A 21,428-nucleotide genomic window follows, 5' to 3' on the forward strand; every position below is an offset into this window, starting at 1 on the left:
AAATAAATTCATATTTATTTTTAAACAACACAATACTAATGTTTTAATTTAGGAAGATTTCAGAAATCAATATTTGGTGGAATAACCCTGATTTTTGATCACAGCTTTCATGCGTCTTGACATGCTCTCCACCAGTCTTTCACATTGATGTTGGGTGACTTTATGCCACTCCTGGCGCAAAAATTCAAGCAGCTCGGCTTTGTTTGATGGCTTGTGACCATTCGTCTTTCTCTTGATCACATTCCAGAGGTTTTCAATGGGGTTCATGTCTGGAGATTGGGCTGGCCATGACAGGGTCTTGATCTGGTGGTCCTCCATCCACACCTTGATTGACCTGGCTGTGTGGCATGGAGCATTGTCCTGCTGGAAAAACCAATCCTCAGAGTTGGGGAACATTGTCAGAGCAGAAGGAAGCAAGTTTTCTTCCAGGACAACCTTGTACTTGGCTTGATTCATGCCAAAGCTGCCCAATTCCAGCCTTGCTGAAGCACCCCCAGATCATCACCGATCCTCCACCACATTTCACAGTGGGTGCGAGAGACTGTGGCTTGTAGGCCTCTCCAGGTCTCCATCTAACCATTAGACGACCAGGTGTTGGGCAAAGCTGAAAATTGGACTCATCTGGGGGTGCTTCAGCAAGGCTGGAATCGGGCAGATTTGTCTTTGTGAAGGACGCATGAATCAAGCCAAGTACAAGGTTGTCCTGGAAGAAAACTTGTTTCCTTCTGCTCTGACAGTGTTTCCCAACTCTGAGGATTGGTTTTTCCAGCAGGACAATGCTCCATGCCACACAGCCAGGCCAATTAAGGTTTGTGGATGGAGGACCACCAGATCAAGACCCTGTCATGGCCAGCCCAATCTCCAGACATGAACCCCATTGAAAACCTCTGGAATGTGATCAAGAGGAAGATGGATGGTCACAAGCCATCAAACAAAGCTGAGCTGCTTGAATTTTTGCGCCAGGAGTGGCATAAAGTCACCCAACATCAATGTGAAAGACTGGTGGAGAGCATGCCAAGACGCATGAAAGCTGTGCTTGAAAATCAGGGTTATTCCACCAAATATTGATTTCTGAACTCTTCCTAAGTAAAAACGTTAGTATTGTGTTGTTTAAAAATGAATATGAACTTATTTTCTTTGCATTATTTGAGGTCTGACGACACTGCATCTTTTTTGTTATTTTGACCAGTTGTCATTTTCTGCAAATAAATGCTCTAAATGACAATATTTTTATTTGGAATTTGGGAGAAATGTTGTCAGTAGTTTATAGAATAAAACAAAATGTTCATTTTACCATGTTCATGTTCTGTTCAACACATACCTATAAATAGTAAAACCAGAGAAACTGATAATTTTGCAGTGGTCTCTTAATTTTTTCCATAGCTGTATATGTTTGAGTGTATCGTGGTTTTAAAAGCTTTGTGCTGAATGTCTCTCACAATGTCTTGAAAGGAAGAGGATCTTATGGACAATTCCTGTCTGATTACCAAAAAGAGCTAAATTGAGCAAATGACAACAAACAAATATTTAAATGTAATAGTTTCACCATCTGGGAAATATCCAATTTATTTTGGATTACATTTTTTTAAAGAAGATCATCATTTTAATGTGATAAACCAAGACTGCTTCCTCCTTTCTTTAATATCCAACAGGGTATCCAAAGAAGAATCACTGTTACCATTGTGCATGAGACAGGCGGTGACATTGAGTGGAAGGAAGTGAGGGAGCTGGTTGTTGGTGAGTACATTGAGATTCAGGATTCTGTATCTTAAACTGTCTTTCAGAGAAACATTGGATCTCTAACACCTCTAAAGGAAGGCTCTTGTGTGTACCCATGTGACAACCTGAGACTTTTCAAAATAAAACTTAAAAATGAAAAAGACCAGGTGAGTTCATTAATCACTAATGCTACCAAGTGATAACCCTTACTGCTCTCTCGTCTTTCATTCAAGGTCGTCTCCGTAACACACCAGAGGCCGATGAGACAATCATTGACCCCAACATCCTGTCTCTGAACATCCTCTCGGTCGGATACATCCAGCCCTGCCAGGACGACAGGTAAGTCTCCTGGCCCCCCAGCCCTGTGTCTGCTGATGTAACTAGCTAATCACTTGGAGAGACTAGCTTCTGTGATGGACTGGCAGGTAGAATTCAATGAGAAATATACTAAACAGTGAAGTGGGATAGTGTCCACAAGGAGAGCAAGACAGAAAACAGGAGATAATAATACAAGATGAAAACTGAGAAGCCAAGAGGTTGAAATTCATTTTTTCACATTCTTTATTAAAGTTTGTTTTTGTCAGTGAGTTAAATATTAAGTGCTTATCTTTTAAAGCAGATATGCTTGTGCAAAGGAAAGCCTTGGCTATTAACAGCAAACCATACTGATGTGTAATAAAATGAGCCCCTTTCAAAATGCATGTTTGTTTCTCTTTAGGTAAGAGATACAGGACATGCTAGTGAATAAGATCAGACTTAGATACTTATATTGCCCAAAGAAGTCAGTTTTTTATTCTTTGTGTCTCATTTCAGCATGTATTATTATCTTGTGTCTTTCAATAAGAGACAGCAGGTATTGCTGTAAGACTGACCAGATTATCAAGACCAAGCTGTTTTGCATTAGTTGCAAAAAGCTGAAATGACACACACTGTCTGTGTCTGTGACAGCAAGTACACACAAAGCACATTAAAGTTAATTAAAAATCAGGATATTTTGGCTAAATTAATTCTCCTTCAAAAACCTTAGGGGCAGTTTGGTAAATATAACTATTTTTCTGAAACAGAATGCAAAATTAATTCAATTCTGACAAACAAAATGGCAGTTTTACTCTGGCCACAGTGCCACAGTGTGATACAGTTGGGAACATTTTAGCATATGTAAGAATTTACAGCATAAAACAGTGATTTTATAAAAGGAATAATTGATGCAGACATTGCATGAAAACAAATAGAGAATGGTACTGCAGTCAAATATCTGAGTGAGATCGCCATGGCTTCTTAAAAGCACCCAAATCTGAACAGCATATTTTTCATTTGTTTTTTCATACTTTATCCGGGAAATCAATTATAAAAAAATATTTCTATGCCTTACACTATCAATAGTATCAATATTAGATCATTGTTTTTTACTGTTGTGACAATGTTGCAACAGGACTGGCCTAGTACTCCACAATGACCTGCGTGATTTGAATTGTGAGATACAGAGTTCGCTGCCCAGAAAGCACTTTCTAGTATACCATGCTCCTCTTTGCATGATTGCACATTAAACCCTTATGAAATTCACTCCATTTATATCTGACTCAATCATTGTATATTCTTAGATAATAAGGGAAAGCGAATTTAGCCACATTATAATCTGTATTTTCACTGCATGTATATGATTACACGATAGACACAGACTTTGCTCTGATAAGTCTATTCTACACCCCTTCAGCACAACTGTTTCTGATTTGTCTTCTTCTTTGCTATGGTACATTAAACCATGTAAGATATGTCAGAAGGAGGTGGTGTTGATGATAAAAATGCAGCCTTTCTGAGCTATGTATTAAATGAAGTTACTAAGATTAGGTTCTTTCTGAATGATCTGCAGAGAAACATGATACGTATTTAACTTAAGTCACTATTATATTACATGCATTATACCCCAATGGCCACAGAATGGGAAGTTAAATACCATCATGATTCTCTCCTGACAGAATCTGGAAAGGTGTTAATATTGCAATGTTAGGCTACATTTTTAACATAAGGCTGCATTTTTAGCATGTACCCTACCTCTTCACCTCTAAAGAAAAAGGACATCTTGAGAATGGTTGCTTAATGCTCAATGTTGCACATGACAAAATGTCATCGAAATTAAAGATGGCACTAGCATGGGATGGCTGCCTAAATCACCTTGCTTCAACTTGATCAGAGGTAACAAACTGGGCTGTGTAAAGTTTTAAGTAGAGATATATTAGAGATTTGATTTATTAGTGATGTACTGATATTTTTTTTATAAAGTTATACTTGAACTTTATTATTTTATTAAAATGAGGCTTAAGCATACCTTGTCAGAGTTGAATGGTGTAGGTCAATAATAAATAGAGCTTCTGATTTTCGGTTTTAACTGATAAAACCTGATGAAACATCCCTGATACAAAAAAATGAAATCGGTGGATAGCCAATAAACACAGAAAAACTGTGGAAGTGGTTCATCAATTCAGGTTGACTTTACCCTTTTCCAATTAAAAAATAAAACCTACTACAAAAATAATAATAAATGTATTTACCAGTACTGCTGGGCAATGTGCTGCCTTCCTGACTTGTATCCATCGTTTTGAATACTTTAAACCCGCCCCAAGTACTGAGTGACAGCACATTCCTACATTTCTGTTTGAGACTCTGCTTGTGAGATTTAAAACAAGATTACAATCAGGATGGAGGCCTGTTAGCAGGATTTAAAGCTGTATTACAGTTAAGATACTGAGGATTTAAAACAGAATTGTGGTGAAATTTACAAAAATGCCTCCACACAAAAACCTCAGAAGAATGTGCCCGTGACCATAGAGATTTTGTTGTGGAAGACAGCAAAAGAACGAAGGTACAACTTAAGTGTGTGAGTACTGTCAAGTTACTATACATATTTTAAAAGAAAGAAAAACACTAAAGCATTTTGGAAAGTAACCAAAAACACTATATTCATACAGTATATCAAAAACGAAAGCCCTGAAAAAAAAAAATTACATAAAACTTGAAACTAGCTAAAAATAATCACTGAAAAATACAATTAATAAAAACTGGAAAACAAGCCCTAATTATAAATAATCAGTGTTTGTTTAAATTACTCTCCAAGACTGTGATTCATTGTTGCTTTCTAATAATGTGCCAAAGCTTTTGCCAGTAGCCATACAGGGTGAACTCATACCCTAATTGCGATAAATGCTAAACTGTAAATGCTGTGTTTTTCTGATTATAGGTTAACGTATACTTTTATTAGGTGCATTGGCTTGAGCTGGGCACTATAACCACTGAGCTACTCAAACCCCATTACAATCCATATTGCAGCCCAGCATTCTAACCACTGAACTACTCACACCCCATTACAATCCATACTGCAGCCCAACATTCTAACCACTGAACTACTCAAACCCCATTACAATCCATACTGCAGCCCAACATTCTAACCACTGAGCTACTCACCCATTACAATCCATACTGCAGCCCAACATTCTAACCACTGAGCTACTCAAACCCCATTACAATCCATACTGCAGCCAAACATTCTAATCACTGAGCTACTAAACCCATTACAATGCATACTGCCGCTCAACATTCTAACCACTGAGCTACTCACCCATTACAATCCATACTGCAGCTGAACATTCTAACCACTGAGCTTCTCACACCCCATTACAATCCATACTGCAGCCCAACATTCTAACTACTGAGCTAATCAAACCCCATTACAATCCATACTGCAGCCCAACATTCTAACCACTGAGCTACTCAGAACCCATTACAATCCATACTGCAGCCCAACATTCTAACCACTGAGCTACTCACCCATTACAATCCATACTGCAGCCCAACATTCTAACCACTGAGCTACTCACCCATTACAATCCATACTGCAGCCCAACATTCTAACCACTGAGCTACTCACCCATTACAATCCATACTGCAGCCCAACATTCTAACCACTGAGCTACTCAAACCCCATTACAATCCATACGGCAGCCCAACATTCTAACCACTGAGCTACTCAAACCCATTACAATCCATACGGCAGCCCAACATTCTAACCACTGAGCTACTCACCCTATTACAATCCATACTGCAGCCCAACATTCTAACTACTGAGCTACTCATCCATTACAATCCATACTGCAGCCCAACATTCTAACCACTGAGCTACTCACCCATTACAATCCATACTGCAGCCCAACATTCTAACCACTGAGCTACTCACCCATTACAACCCATACTGCAGCTGAACATTCTAACCACTGAGCTACTCACCCCATTACAATCCATACTGCAGCCCAACATTCTAACCACTGAGCTACTCAAACCCCATTACAATCCATACTGCAGCCCAACATTCTAACTACTGAGCTACTTCAATCCATTAACTAGGAATTGCAGCTCAACTCACTAATGACTGACCTACTCAAACCCACTGCCTTCTTTACTGCAGCCCAGCAGTCTAACTACTAAGCTACTCAAACCCACAATCTTCCACACTGCAGACCAACACGCTAAACACTGATCTACCCAGTCCTACTCAAAGCCACACTCAAAACCTAACAACCCCTTGTTCTAGCTATTAAATTCCTTAATAAAAATATATAGCAAACCAGTACTTTTATATGGTTCAAAAACCCGTAGTAGGAATCCAGGCCTGTTTTTGTCCATGGTTAACATGTCCAGAATTTGATTTGGATGCACGTGGCTTGTACCTGAATTTCTTCCCATTAAAGGTTAATTCTGTTTTTGGATTTTGATTTCTAGGTATATAACTTATATAACTTATAAACAGGAAAATACAGTAGAATTTGCATTCTGTTACAGATTACATGACATTTTACCATCCGTGTGAAAAAAATCATCGAAATGCTGCTGGAATGAAGTGGATCATATAGTTGTGCAGCTGGAATGCAACTTTTTTTCAATCCTTGTCCCTCCTACCCCCATTCCCCCAGCAGCTCCTGCTTTGCAAAATAAAATGTGGTTTTACCTGTCATAATCAAGGAGGTCACTGAGAAATGGCTAAAGTACAAGAGTATCCCGTCTAAAAAATGTGTTTTTATTATTCGATTGAACTGAACATTATAAAGGAATGACAAAAAAATAAAAAAAATAATTCTGTATCTAAATTTTGCCAGACTAGAAAACAGATGCATATATTGAGGTGAGGAATTCTCTTCTCTGTGTCTCTTCCTTCATTTTGCCACCCCTGTGCAATTGCCTTGCTCTGCCCTTTTCATCCACAGAGCAATGTTCTTGTCATTTGTAAACTTTTGGTTTTCATCCCCCGACTCTCTAAGCTCTAACTATTATAGGGGTGATTCAAAAAGGTAATGTTTGAGCAACAAAAGAGAGTAGCAATCTACTATTACTACTGATTCTTGAGGATTACCTTATACCAGAATTCCCCTCTTTGCACTCTATTTCTCAGCTACTCTCCTACATCTGTAGTTGGTTCCAGCTGTTCTTCAGTGTTGTTAACATAAAGCTCATTTCTGTAATTCATTACAAATGCATTGAGGTTATGCTGAAGTTGTATAATGCACTGGTGAGACTGCACTTAAAGTACTGTGTCCAATTCTGGTGACCACAGCACCAAAGTGACCTGGGAAAGTCCAACAAAAGAAACCAAATTAATCCCAGGACTTGAAAGAATGAGCTATGAAAATAGTCTGAAATAACTGAATCTGCCTAGCTTAAACAAAGTAGAATTAGGGGGATATGATACAAGTGTTTAAAATCTTAAAAGGAGATGACATAGTTAACCCAAACCATTACTTTAAGCATAATACTGAAACCAAGACCAGAGGAAATTCTGTGAAGATAGTCTAATGACAGAGGGAAGGAGACACTTCTTCACACAGCATGGTGAGGGTTTAGAATGGGCTACCTAGTCAAATTGTTGAGGCAGAATCACTGGGTCCTTTAAACCCAACTTGACAAAGTTTTGAGGACAGTCAGCTACTATGAACTGGACAAGCATTGATTGCCCGAATGGTCTCCTCTCGTTCATAATTGTACTTACGTTGACCTTGGCAGTTTATTTTGTCCACAAGCACATTACTAAACAGATGATATGTATCCTGGTTAAATAAAAAAAAGACATCTAATGAGCCGACGGTGCAGTGCTACTTTACAGAGAGCTGAAACCATTGACTTAATTAGAATCAAAAAGCTTATTTCCAAGTGACCTCTTTTCTGACCACTTCAACCATGCAGCTTTGCAGTGAGTGTTTAATCCCCTGCCTGGGACATACTCCAAGCTTCAGGCATGGGTTTGTTTGTTTTTCTTTTACAACAAAAAGCAAAGAAAGGCCTTAAAGGAGCAGTACACCTGCCTTATCATCATGGCACTTTTTCATTCCCTGCAGTCTGGCTGAGTGAAAGGAACCTTATTTCTGAAGGAGTCTGGCTCAGCCCAGCTCCTTACCTGCATGTTGAAACGGTGTCTTCCTTTCAGTCAGGTGGATGGGTAAACAACAAAGTGCTACTGCACTATATACCTTCTCCCTGTTGAGGTGGGCTGCCCCTTAGTTATGTGATGGACTGCTCCTGTAGAAATTGCTGTTGCAGACATTTTTCTTCCAATCCACTAACAGAATGTTGTTTTGTGTTTTTGCAGACAGTTTCTTGATTCGGATATGCCTAGGTATTATTTTCAAATCCCTCTCCTCATTAATTTAGTTTACTTCTCAACATCCAATTTATCCCCCCAATCTTTTTATTTTGTGTATTTGTTCATTCAATTTATTTTACCTTTCTTTTCTTTTGGGTTTATTTTGAATGCAAGGGCATTTTCTGCAAAGACCCATTAGAAATGTTTTAAGCTGGACTAACTCATAGAGGCTGCATGATATGCTTTGCTTTTCTGGGCTGTGATTTGGCTGCATTTTTTGTGGAGGGTAGTAGCTATTGGTCAAGCTTCTTTCTATCTTTGTTTCATATGTAGTGCCAGTGTGAAATCCTATCTTAAGATAAAGCAGCACTATCTATGTCAGACTTTACAAACATTTCTGGATACCAGCTTTCCCCTTTTCACAGCACTGGGCTCCCGCCTTCTGGTAATCATTTTGACTTGTTTTTAAGCTGGCCAAAGTCTCTGGGAAGTGGAGCTGAGGAAGGTTGTTAAGCAAGAACAAGAGTCTCACTCCATTCCACTATCACAGAAGTGATGGGCACAGTTTAACTCCTAAACCATTCATGCTTGTGGGTGTTGGAAGACCCAACCTGACAGCTTTTGACATTCATAACATCCTTTTGGCAAGATTACATTAATGCTGATACATGTAATATGATATCTACAAATGAACCCCCTCCCCTCTCTTATTATTCAAACTGCTGAGTCTGTGGTTCACGAGATCCGAGTGATAATGCTGTGTTATTCCTAACCAAAATTTCTAAGAAAAACATGTAGTACATGAATGTATGCAAAAATTAATATATGTGCTGATATGGGCAACTTCAGAAATATTCAAACACTAAACCACATGTCAAGTGGTATCCCAAATGGGTCCAGTTACTTCCCATACTGAATGAATTGGTGGAATATATACTTCAAAAGTAGTGACTGCCAAGGATGATATCCAGTGAAATATCATATTGCTCTTGTCAGTCAACACTGACGACACATTTTGGGGGGAAAAATAGAAAACAGATGGTAGTAAATTGATGATATATGATGTGCGACCGATGTGTTCAGAGATGTCAAGGTACTGTGCCCGATTTTCAAAAGGGGTTTCCTTTTTTGGTGGATATGGCAAAATCCATAGAATTTTTCCTCCGTTAATCCAGTAAATAAATATCTGCCAATTTTCTAATGTGATTCTCCGTTTTATCCTTTATATTTCATGCATAATTTTATGTGGTTCTAAATGAATAAGTAATTATCATTTTAAGTGGTTTTATCTGCCAAAATAATACTTCTGGTTCAATTGTGTTTGCAAATGCTATATAAACACAATCGAAAATTGTACCAAACCAGCAGACAAATGAGTCAAAACGCAAATGCAAACACGAGGGCAAATTCTTGTTTCCATTCAGTCTTACCAATTGCTTGTTTAATTAGGACAACATAAAACAAACATGATCTGAACAAATTATGAGAGTTGTAGGTTTGAAGGTGGTATAACTGCAGTCTACAAAAATGAAAACGTATTTCTTGGATGTACACAAAAGATTTAAACTAATCATGTGTTTCAGGACGCTTAATTGTTTCTCTGTACACAGGCTTTAGTCTAATATGCCCTGAAATAGATTTTCTTTTAATCATGTAAACCTTTTGTGTACATCCAAAAAAGTTTTCATTTTTATACACTGCAGCTATACCTCCTTTCAAAACATAACATAAACCTTTTTATGTTATGATCCGAAGCCGAAATATGACCCCATTGGGATCGTGTCAACCCCTTCGCCTTGAGGACTGTTCATTGACATTTTTAGAAAGCCGAAACCATATTCATCTTAGGCAGACAATTTACTTTACCAAAGCTGATCCGAATAAGAACAAGAATAGACTATATATACAGTGCCTATAGAAAGTCTACACCCCCTTTCAAAATTTTCAGCTTTTGTTGCCTTATAACCTGGAATTAAAATGCATTAAACCACAACTTCCAAGTGAAAACAATGTTCTAGAAATTTGTAGAAAATTAATTGAAAATATAAAAAAAATTGAAATAGCTTGGTTGGATAAGTGTCGACCCCCTTGTAATAGCAATCTTAAATTAGCTCAGGTGTAACCAATCGCCTTCAAAATCACACATTAAGTTAAGTGGCCTCCACTGGTGTTAAATTGTAGTGATTCACATGATTTCAGGATAAATTCAGCAGTTCCTGTAGGTTCCCTCTGCTGGGTAGTTATCACAGAGACAGCTGTAGTGGGTGACGTCAGACCAGAGACAGGAACCAACACAAAATAAACAGATTGAGGTGGAGTTTGGTGAAGCTGAGCACTTGGTTGCGATCAGCATTTAATAGGTAAACAGACAGCAAATTAAAAGGTTGTAACAAAACACTGACACCAAAACGGGATACGGCCCTTGCGGCCAAAATAACTAGACAAACAAAACGAGTAGACACTAACAAAACAGGGTGGACGAACACTACACAAAACAAGTACGGTGCAGGTTCTTCAGGCACAGGGGCGGGGCAGTTTGCCACAGTAGTGCATTTCAAAGCAAAGACTCAATCATGAGCACCAAGGTGCTTTTAAAAGAACTCCGTGACAAAGTTTCTGAAAGGCACAGATCAGGGGATGGGTATAAAAAAAAAATCAAAGGCCCTGAATATCCTTTGGAGCATGGTCAAGACAATTATTAAGAAGTGGAAGGTGTATGGCACCACCAAGACCCTGCATAGATTAGGCCGTCCCTCCAAACTGGATGACCGAGCAAGAAGGAAACTAATCAGAGAGGCAACCAAGAGGCCAATGGCAGCTTTTCAAGAGCTACAGACTTTTATGGCCAAGACTGGTCAAAGTGTGCATGTGAAAACAATATCCCAAGCCTCCACAAATCTGGCCTGTATGGTAGAGTGACAAGAAGGAAGCCATTACTCAAGAAAGCCAACCTTGAATCCTGTTTGAAGTATGCAAAAAAAGGCACCATGAAAGAGAGCCCACAAAGTCGCTTGGCCCATCGTAGAATGGGCCGTAATGTCCCCCGGAATGGGGGAATCCATCTGTTCATACGCCAAGCTTATGGCATCTGCCATCCAGTGTGCTATAAGTTGCTTCAATAGGGCCTGACCTCTAGAGCGGAACCTATAGCAGACAAAGCTGGTCGGGCTGTCTCCAGGATGCTGTCTTATCCAGGTAACAGCGCAGAGCCTGGACCAGGCAAAGCATGTGCTGTCTACGGTCCTCCTCTGACTCATGTGGGGGAGTTCTGAAAGCTTCCAAAACCACTGGTTGGTTAATATGGAATGATGAGACCACCTTTGGCAAAAAGGCTGGGTTTGTTCTTAATGTTACCCGCGAGTCAATTCCAGTGAAAGCCATACATGTGTCATCGATGGACAGCGCATGAAGTTTACTTATTCTTCTGGCAGACGTAATGGCTAATAAAATCGTCATTTTGAGGGAAACAGGATGCAGCTCTGCTGAGGCCATGGGCTCAAATGGGGGACCCGTAAAGACCCACTGTACCAGTTCCAGATCCCACTTAGGGACCGTGCTTTTCATTGGAGGATGGACCCTCTGAGCCCATTTAAGAAATTGCACTGCCAGGAATTGTGCCCCAGGGGACACATGGTCATTTTTATCGTGGAACACTGATATCGCTGCCAGGTAGACCTTCAGAATGGGTGCAGATTTTCCCACATCAAACAAGTGTTGTAAGAAGGTTAGGATCATCTCATTAGGGCAGGTCACAGGATCGTGACCCTCAGCAATGCACCAGTCTTGGAAAACTTTCCATTTATATGAATACTGGGCTCTAGTGCTCGGCACCCTAGCAGATTGTGGTGTCTCTACCACTGCATCTGGCAAACCTCGTCTGGATAGACTACTCAGTTCAATGACCAGGCGCAGAGTTGGAGCTGGGCTGGGTTCGGGTGCCATAATAACCCCTCCGCTTGGCTCAGGAGGTCCTTGCGGAGCGGGAGCTGCCACGGTTGGCCCAACAACATGTTGGAGAGGTGAGCAAACCAGGGGCGCCTCGGTCAGCTGGGTGCAACCAGTAAAACCTGGGCTCTCTCCACCCTGATCCTCTCTAGTGTCAGGGGTAATAGCGATAGTGGAGGGAGTGCATACAAGAGCCTCTGTGGCCAGGGGTGAGCTAGGGCGTCTACTCCCAGGGGGCCCCCCGTCTCTCTCAATAGAGAACCATAGGGGGCAATGAGTGGACTCGGCTGTGGTGAAGAGGTCGACTTGTGCCTTACGAAACCTCTCCCAAATCTGTTTCACAACCTGAGGGTGCAGTCTCCACTCTGAGCTGTTCTGGAGCTCCTCTGGACAGGAGGTCTGCCGCTCTGTTGTCCACACCGTGGAGGTCAACCGCCCTGATGGAATGCAAGTTTCTGTGCGTCCAAGACAGGAGTCTGTGCGCTGCATGGTGAAGCCTTGCTGGTTTATGTAGGCTACCACTGTCGTGTTGTCCGTCCGGACCAGCACGTGTTTGTGCACTAACTGCTGGCGAAAATGAGATAACGCCAGGGCTACTGCTTGCAATTCTTGGGCATTTGTATGAGCTTGCTGCCAATGTCCCTTCCACTGACCTCTTATTCCCCTCCCATTCCAGACCGCTCCCCAGCCCAGGCTGGAGGCGTCCATAGTGACAACTTCCCTTCTGTGAGGGGAGCTGAGGGGAGATCCGAGGCGCAGCTTGCCGGGACGGAGCCACCGCTCCAATGTTTTCCGGCATTGTCTGGACAATCGCACCAGCCCGTATCAATCACGGACCGGGTGCAACTTGAGCATATTGACCCAGGCTTGAAGCGGGCGCATTCACAGCAGCTCTAGGGAAAGGATTCTCAAGGTGCCTGCCATCAGCCCTAACACCCTTTGAAATACTGTGATCTGTAGAAGAGAATTCTCTCTGAATTGGGAGAGTGTGACTTCCAGCGACCGAATCCTGTCTTCCAACAGTGAGGCAAGCATGCTCACAGAGTTCAGTTTGATCCCCAGGAACACTGTGGACTGAGATGGTACGAAGTTGCTCTTCTGTTGATGTATGGAGAGCCTTAACTTCGCCACATGATCTGTCACCTGTCTGGTGTGCGCCTCAGCACGTGCTTTGGAATGCGCACATACTAGCCAATCGTCCAGGTAGTTGAGGAGTCTAATACCCTGCCGCCTGAATGGAGCCAGTGCTGTATCCATTCACTTGGAAAATGTACGGGGCACAAGCGAGAGGGCAAACGGCAGCACGCAGAATTCGTATGCGTTGCCATGAAAGGCAAAGAGTAGATATTTTCTGTGTGCAGGACGGATCGGGACATGGAAGTAGGCGTCTTGTAGGTCAATCGATGTGAACCAGTCGCCTGGCTGGACGGACTGGAGGATATGCTGTGCTGTCAACATGTTGAATTTCCTTTGTTTGAGGAACATGTTGAGGACCCTGAGGTCCAGAATAGGTCTGAAACTGATGTCCCTCTTGGGCACCAGGAACTACCTGGAGTAGAAGCCGCGAGGGCATCGCTTGGTTTTACCAAGTACACAGCTTTCTTATGTTGAAGATTGGCAATCTCTTGTTGAAGGAGAATCACGCACACTGGTTTGATGGTGGTAAAGAGCACACCATTGAAGGGTGGCGGGCCTAAGCGGAATTGCAGAGCGTAACTGTGTCTCATAGTCGATAGCACCCAGGAGTCTTGGGTGCAGCCTTGCCATGGGTCATGTCCAGTGGTCAGTCTGGCTGTGAGGGGGGAAGGTGGCAGCCGGATACCCTCAGGGGCGGTCTCCCTTGGGCTTGGTAGGGGGCACGTACTTTTTACGCCCCAGCCTCGGTCTCCAGCCGGAGAACTGATTACCCCTGGCAGGTGGTGGTCCCTTGCCGCCGGCTCTTCCTCTGCCTGCTTGCTTGGTCTGGGGTGGAGAGCGGTCTTCAGGCCCCGTTGCCCCAACAGGCTGGGAAGGCCACCTAGGGTGCTGGCGATATGAGGGAAGGAGAATTTGGAAGCGACCTCCATGGCCTTGTGGGACCTCTCAAGGCTCACATCAATGGTCGCTCCGAATGTCTGCCCCAGTCTTATGGGGGCATTCAGCAACACAACCTTCTCCATGTCTATCACCTTGGCTTGGGTTAGCCAAATATGTCAGCGAGCGTCCACCGGCGCTGCTAGAGACCTCCCTGATGCCTGGCCTAACTCCCCCATCAGATCAGTCATCACTCCCTTCACCGCCTGAAGCTCCCCTGCGTCCATCTCCGTAGCCCGTTCCTGCAACCTCGTCGCTAGGTGTGATTGGTAGAGCACCAATATGGACATTGCAGTCCAAATCACCCGCCAGCACCCTGGCCGCGTGGTCTGGCCCTAGACACCTCGCACAATAAGTGTGCCCAACCTGTTCGGGGAGTTTGGCCGCACACTGGTCGCACTGGTGGACCCTGCAGAGCGCACTGACATGGCCCGGGGTGTCGGTGCCCAGCAATATACGTCGGTGCTGAGCTGTGTGCGTCGGTATCCGTAGTCAGCGGCGAGTAATCGGCGTCAGTGTCGGCGTCGAGGTGGACACACCGATCAGTGTTGGTGCCGAAATGAGCGCTGACGGTGCCGGGCTGTTGATCAGTGCCGAGTCAATTGGCATCGGTACCGAGCTGTTGCAGTTGGAAGAGCGCGGTCAGTGCTGAGCTGTTCTAAGTTAACCGGCGTCGGGGTTGGCGCCGAAGATGTTCAAATCGGTACCGAGTTAAATCGACGTCAGGGTCAGCGACTGAAGAAGAGCGCGGTCGATGCCTACAAGCAGTTTTCCTAGAATACTAACAAAAAAACTCAGTATCACAAATGTAATATAATGGAGGAAATAGAAGAGAATTTTACTTTCAATAGAAATCTCAAACAGTAAAAAAAAAAAAAAAGTCAGAGTATATAATGCTAAGCCTCAGTATTTAACTTATATTCCAAAATGTTTTTAACAGCACTGAAAAAAAAATACACTAACAAGCTGTGAAAATGCGAAATAGTAAACAGTACCACTATGCAATGTACCTTTTTATGACTTCCATCAGGACACTTGACTTCTTTTCTTGCACACTTGATAACAATTCTCATTACATGTTCTAATTCTGCAACTTTTCCACATATAGCCCATTGATGCAGAATCCAGCACTGCTACTAGCCAGTCCACTTTTTTGTCCAGTCATATGCTGTAATCCCAGCTAGTTTCTTCCAAGGTATTTCTGCACTTTCCATAGCTTCTCATGGAATCCACAGCACTTTCATTTTTTCTTCTCGTTTTAGTTGAGACTCCAAAGCTTCTAATTTCGTAAGCAGGCCATCTGAATATGGTCTGCTTTGTCTGTGCCCATCCCGACTGTAATTTCCTCAGACAAGTCTACAAGGTTTGTGCTACGGGTTTAAGTGGTCCCTTAGTTTCGGATTATTCATTTTTTCCAAAGGTATATTGGCAGCAGTGAAGGCCTCCACTAGCTCGAACGTTGCTTCTCTTCTTGCTGAACTGCTTTCAGTTGCTCTTTAAAACATCAATGTAACTGTCGCTTGCTTTTTATTTTGGGCAGTAGCTTCTGCAGTAGATTTATGTTTAATATGTGATTCTGAAGCAATATGGCTATCGATTGTACTTTTTCTTGAAAAATCAAGTCACATTGCAAGATGAACAAAATAATTTACCACCATCTGCATGTAAAGTTGGGAACTGCTTCACACACTCCTGAGCTGAAACATTTCGATTTTTTGGATTTGTCCGTCATATTTGGGATATTTTAAGTAATGCCGCTTTCAATATGTTTTAAGTAAAGTGTTGTTATGTCACACTGACCTGCTTTTGCATCGCAGAGACCGCAGAGAGGTTTTAAAACAAACTATTTTATTAGTAATTCACATTTAATTTTGAATAATTAATTCCGCGAATTGAGTAGACCGCTAACCACAAATCTTGTACTTCTTGATAATATTAACAATAGTTGAAATTGGGATACTCAAATGCTTGGAAATCTTCTTGTATCCTTCTCCAGCTTTTATGAAATAAACAATTTTCTGCCTAAGGTCTTCAGATACCTCTTTACTTTTTCTTATTTTGACTTATTGGTAATGAGAGTTCTCATTCTATGCCTAACCCTTTTATGCTCTCTAAGAATGTTCACCTAAAATCCAGTATTTTCTAGACTTCTAGAATTGGCTTCTGCGTTATCATATTGATATTTCTAGCACTTTGTAGACAATACTATCATTGCATCAAAGGATATGATACTTTTGAATGAGCATTCTTGGAGTTTTGCAAAAGAAAATGCTGAAATAATTGTAGAAATCTATTTCTTGTAACTTTGTTTTCCTCATCCACAAAAGCAAAACTTTTGCTACAAAAGATTTTTCCTAAAATTGTTTGTTTTCGAGAAATTTCTAGAAGTTTTCCACTGGGGTATGTAAACTTTTGACTACAAGTGTATGTGTGTGTGTGTGTGTGAGGCGAGAGTGTATTAAATGGAATGTCCAGACAGTAATTTATGTGTACAGAAATAAAATAATTTATTTTTATTTTCTATACACAACAAAAAGGATTAAATAACAAACGAAAAACAAAATGGTGTGAGGGAAGGAGTGCAGGGGTGAAATCCAAAACAAACTGATGACTCGTCTTTAATTTGTCTTCGTGGTGACCATAAACAAAAAAAGACAAAAGAAATGTTAGTATTTCAAAAAAACCCGCTGCACAAAACCAGTCTCTCCCTTCACCCGTGACTCCTCCTACTTTTTCTTTCGGACCAACCCCGAACACAGTAGTACGTTCCCTTTAGTATGTAATGTCCCGCCTCTGTAGTCAGTGGAACACCAATCCCCAACTGACACGTGTCCTTATCCTTCACTTGACTCCAGTGGCTGGAATTTACATACTCGTACTTCCGCCCCTCACCAAGGTGCCGCCCCTCAAAAAGATGACTTTTGCCATGGTCACGAGATCTTGGTAAGGGAAGTCCCGAGTTGGTTTGATGCCACCTACTGTCGGGAGGCTGAATCACAGACCGAAACCCCTTTGACTCATCACAGTGTGTAGTATTATAATATTTATATATTATGGACCGGTTGCTGAAATCCAGCATTTCTGACCCGCCCAACCGTTTTGGTCAAAGTACCCCGCTGCAGCGGGCATATATATATATATATATATATATATATATATATATATATATATATATATATATATATATATATATATATACATATATATACATATATATACCTACATACATACATAATTTAATCTAAATTTTTTACTCAAAGTAGCCACCTTTTGCAGATATAACAGCCGAACACACTCATGGCATTCTTTCTACAATGGAAATCAAATATTGTCCGGAAAGTTCTTCCCAACACTGTTGCAGAAGTTCCCACAAATGTGTTGCACTTGTAGGTTGCTTTGCTTTCACCCTTCTGTCCAATTCATCCCAAACCAGCTCGATGGGGTTGAAGTCTGGAGACTGTGCTGGCCATTCCATGATTTGAAGCCTACCATCTTGTTCTTTTCTTCTAAGGTAGTTCTGACATAGCCTGGAGGTATGTTTTGGGTCATTATCTTGTTGTAGGATGAACCCTTGAACAACTAGGCATATACCAGAGGGTATTGCATGGCGCTGCAAAATGCTGTGGTAGCCGTTTTGGTTCAGGGTGCCACTCACTCTGTGCAAGTCGCCGACTCTGGATCCAGCAAAAGAGCCCCAGACCATCACGCTTCCTCCTCCATGTTTGACAGTTGGTGTCACACACCAAGGAACCATCCTTTCACCTATTCGACGGCGTACAAAAACCCTGCGTGATGAACCGAAGATTTCAAATTTTGATTCTTCGGTCCACAAGACCTTCTTCCAGTCTTCAGTAGTCCACTGGCGGTGCTTCATGGCCCAGGCAAGCCTCTTTTTCTTATTTTGCCATCTTAGCAATGGCTTTCTTACTGCTACTAGACCTGTCAAACCTGCAGCTCAAAGTCTTCTCACAGTTGAAACTGAGACTTGCTTACTTCAACCAGTGTTAAGCTGTGCTTGAAGCTGTTGTCCTGTGAGCCGCCTACCACGCAAGCTGTTGACTCTCAGAAACTTGTCTTCTGATTCCTTTGTGGCTTTGGGTCTGCCAGACCTCTTCAGAGTTTCCTCCAGTTTCCCAGTGCCTTTTGATGGTGTAGGAAACTGTACTCACTGACACCTTGGCTTTCTTTGCAATTTCTCTAAAGGAAAGACCTACACTTTTAAGGGTTATAATGGTCTGTCTGTTTTCCTTTGTTAATTGCCTTTTTCTCACCATTATGATAGCAATATACTACTTCCTGCAGTACAATACTGTCCAAATAATGCTTAAGAGGGTGTTGTAACACAGTCTGTTCCAATACTGCTTTTATACAGACAGAGGGTTTGTAAGTAATCAACAAAAGTTGGGACACCTGTAGGAATTGTTAACATCAACTTTCAAGGCTTAATTTACTTCCATTGCTGCAGAACAGCTGTAAGTTGTTAACCCATTACTTGTTCCCTGAAAAAGGCCTTTTTGTATAACTCTGAAATGTTTTACCTGTTTACCGCTTACCTTTGTACCATTTCAGGTTATTCACTGGAGTTGAACTGCTTAAATTTCAATAAAAACTGGAAAAATGGGGGTGTTCTAAAACTTTTGACTGGTAATGTGTGTGTGTGTGTGTGTGCGGGCTATATATTATATTATATAGATATATATATATTATATATTATTATATATATGAATACTATGACTTATTATGTCAGCTTTAGAACACCAACTCCAACCCAGGTTAATTAGAGGGCTGAGAAGCTGTTCCCCTGTAAAAATTATTCTAAACAGTTTTCTTACAAACAACCAAACTGTGAGTGAAAATGTAACAGCAACTCCATTGATGTTTACATCTGTGACAGAAGACACTGGAGCAAGCGGTGTAGTGTAGCCAGTCAGGTTTAGTATTGGGTGACTAAAGGGATGTTTAGCTTATGTGTCTGTCAATAATCTGCATGGTACCTGAGTTTTGTGCACACCCACCTAATTGCTAAGGGTTAATTTTCATGTGGCCACCATAGCTTGGGGTCAAAACAGCATTCAGAGTAAGAAACATCCACAGTCATAGCAGTTTTCATGTTCAAATTGTATTTTCCAGCCTAAACAAATTATTTAAAGTAATGGAAATATTAAACAAAACAAAGGTAAGCTTTGTTTTGTTAAACTTCTACTATAAATATTGTCTTTAAAGTATATTCTATAGCATGTTACATTGGTAGGTGCCAACCAGTTACATCTGTTACTGACTTCCTCTTTAAAGGTTGAATTGAAAACCTCACATAATAATATATTGCCAAAACACACTATTAGAAATGTATAGCATTTGAATTTCATAATACCAGTAACTTGCTTCCTGCGTCACCATTTAACAAAACAGAAATAATGAATTCCATTATGTTCCAACATGACTTTTTTAAACATTTTGTTTCCAAAGTGAGCTCTCAACAGAAATACAGTTCAATTTTTACCCAGATCCCTATCATAACAAGAATGAAACACAAATAGTCACTTGCTGGAACTGGGAGTTCAAAAAAGCCAGCAATTCATTATTCAAACGTTATGTGCCAAGTCTCTTTGCCTTATAGTATCTCAGCTGGGTTTCATGATAAGCAAATAATTTTTTATTGATTTTTTTATTTTCTACAACAGAGGTACAGATGTGTTTTAAACACGGTTACAGCCTTGTAAATACAGTTTTCCACTGACGGGGAGGGGGGTGTCACTGGATTCCACCTGAGGTCTTTGCAAAATGCTGTCTCTCGTTATTTTCCATTATTTGCTTGGAAACATTACAGAACAAACCCTCCAACAGCCGGCACTGTGGGGATTGGGACTGGCTAAAACCATCGCTCATTACAGTTACCTGGCAGATTTTTGGAGAGTATGAGGCTCACCCTTTCCTTTGAACTATGATTATTTGGGCTACATTACACTGTCCCTCTACTATTTTCTGTCATGTGAAGCTCTTTATTACCACGGCACTTTTCCTTGTGGGTACAGCACCCAGAAGGAAAAATAACTGCTCCAATCATGAAGCCACTCCATTATAAAATGTCTGAATTCTCACATTATATTCTTGTTTCTTATCTTTTCTTTTCGATTGCCTTTTTCTTCCTCTTAAAGCATTTCGTTGGGAAGTGACCATAGGTATCTCACACCTCTCCTATCTCTCGTTCCTTTTCTCCTTCCCCCTCTATTCTGTACTGGTTCATTGTTTTGTAGAAATAAAGAAAACTACCTCTCAGATGTTCAGATTTTTTGTTGCATGCAAATTCTGTCTCTTCCCCAAGTCTTGTGAATGTTTTCCAGGAGCTGTGTTTTAGATATTATGCCACCTTTTATAAAGTCCTATTTTCTCTGCTATGATTCATGATGTGGTCCTGTGCTGAGGTGTCCAATATGTGCATTTTGTACATGGGATGTAGATATTCTACAGGGCTTTCTAGACTTGCCACAATGATCCTTTTTAACCCTGCAAGATTACCAGTATATAATGTATACTGACCCCAGATTTCCTGTTTCCTAGTCATAATTTCTTTATTTCCATTTTAATGTACATTGTGAAAATTATAAATCAATTATAAGTCATTCTCAAAGTACCTAATCTTATTATCAGAGGTTACATGTTTTGTGAACCTGTAAATATCTTTATTACAAGCCTCCTTAAACAACATTATAACTGACTATCATCGTTACATTTTATGTTAAATTAACCCACTATCCAATGAAATAGACGACTTTTTTAACTGGGTCCAAAAAAATGCATGTAAAGACCCAGTAGGCTTGAGCGTTTTCTGGTATTTATGTTAGGATGTATTCAAATAATTAGTAAAACGTTGGAATATACAGGTAGTGGACAAAAAAATGGAAACACCTGGGTAAATGAGGGACACCAAGTATATTGAAAGCAAGGACTTCTACACAGGTGTGGCTCATGCGTTAATTAAGCAAATAATATCCCTGTTTCACGAGCAATGGTGTCTAAGGTGATGTTGGCATGGAACTCCGAGAGAAAGACATCATCAGCAAAGGACAAC

General features: G+C 41.1%; 1 protein-coding gene across 28 annotated transcripts in view; it reads left to right on the forward strand.

Annotated features, from left to right (window-relative positions):
- Window positions 1-21,428, forward strand: part of LOC121326822 (kinesin-like protein KIF1A) — a 160,454-nt gene that overhangs the window by 100,100 nt on the left and 38,926 nt on the right. For 10 of the 28 annotated variants that reach the window (XM_041270347.1, XM_041270350.1, XM_041270352.1 and 7 more), the window contains 4 exons: window positions 1,653-1,737; window positions 1,953-2,058; window positions 8,348-8,374; window positions 20,515-20,538. In XM_041270347.1, the coding sequence (XP_041126281.1) occupies window positions 1,653-1,737; window positions 1,953-2,058; window positions 8,348-8,374; window positions 20,515-20,538 (242 nt within the window). The remainder of the gene's footprint in view (window positions 1-1,652; window positions 1,738-1,952; window positions 2,059-8,347; window positions 8,375-20,514; window positions 20,539-21,428) is intronic. The other 18 variants (XM_041270351.1, XM_041270375.1, XM_041270360.1 and 15 more) reach the window with 3 other exon arrangements.

Source organism: Polyodon spathula, chromosome 14 (genome assembly GCF_017654505.1).
Source record: "Polyodon spathula isolate WHYD16114869_AA chromosome 14, ASM1765450v1, whole genome shotgun sequence".
Lineage (NCBI taxonomy): Eukaryota > Metazoa > Chordata > Actinopteri > Acipenseriformes > Polyodontidae > Polyodon > Polyodon spathula.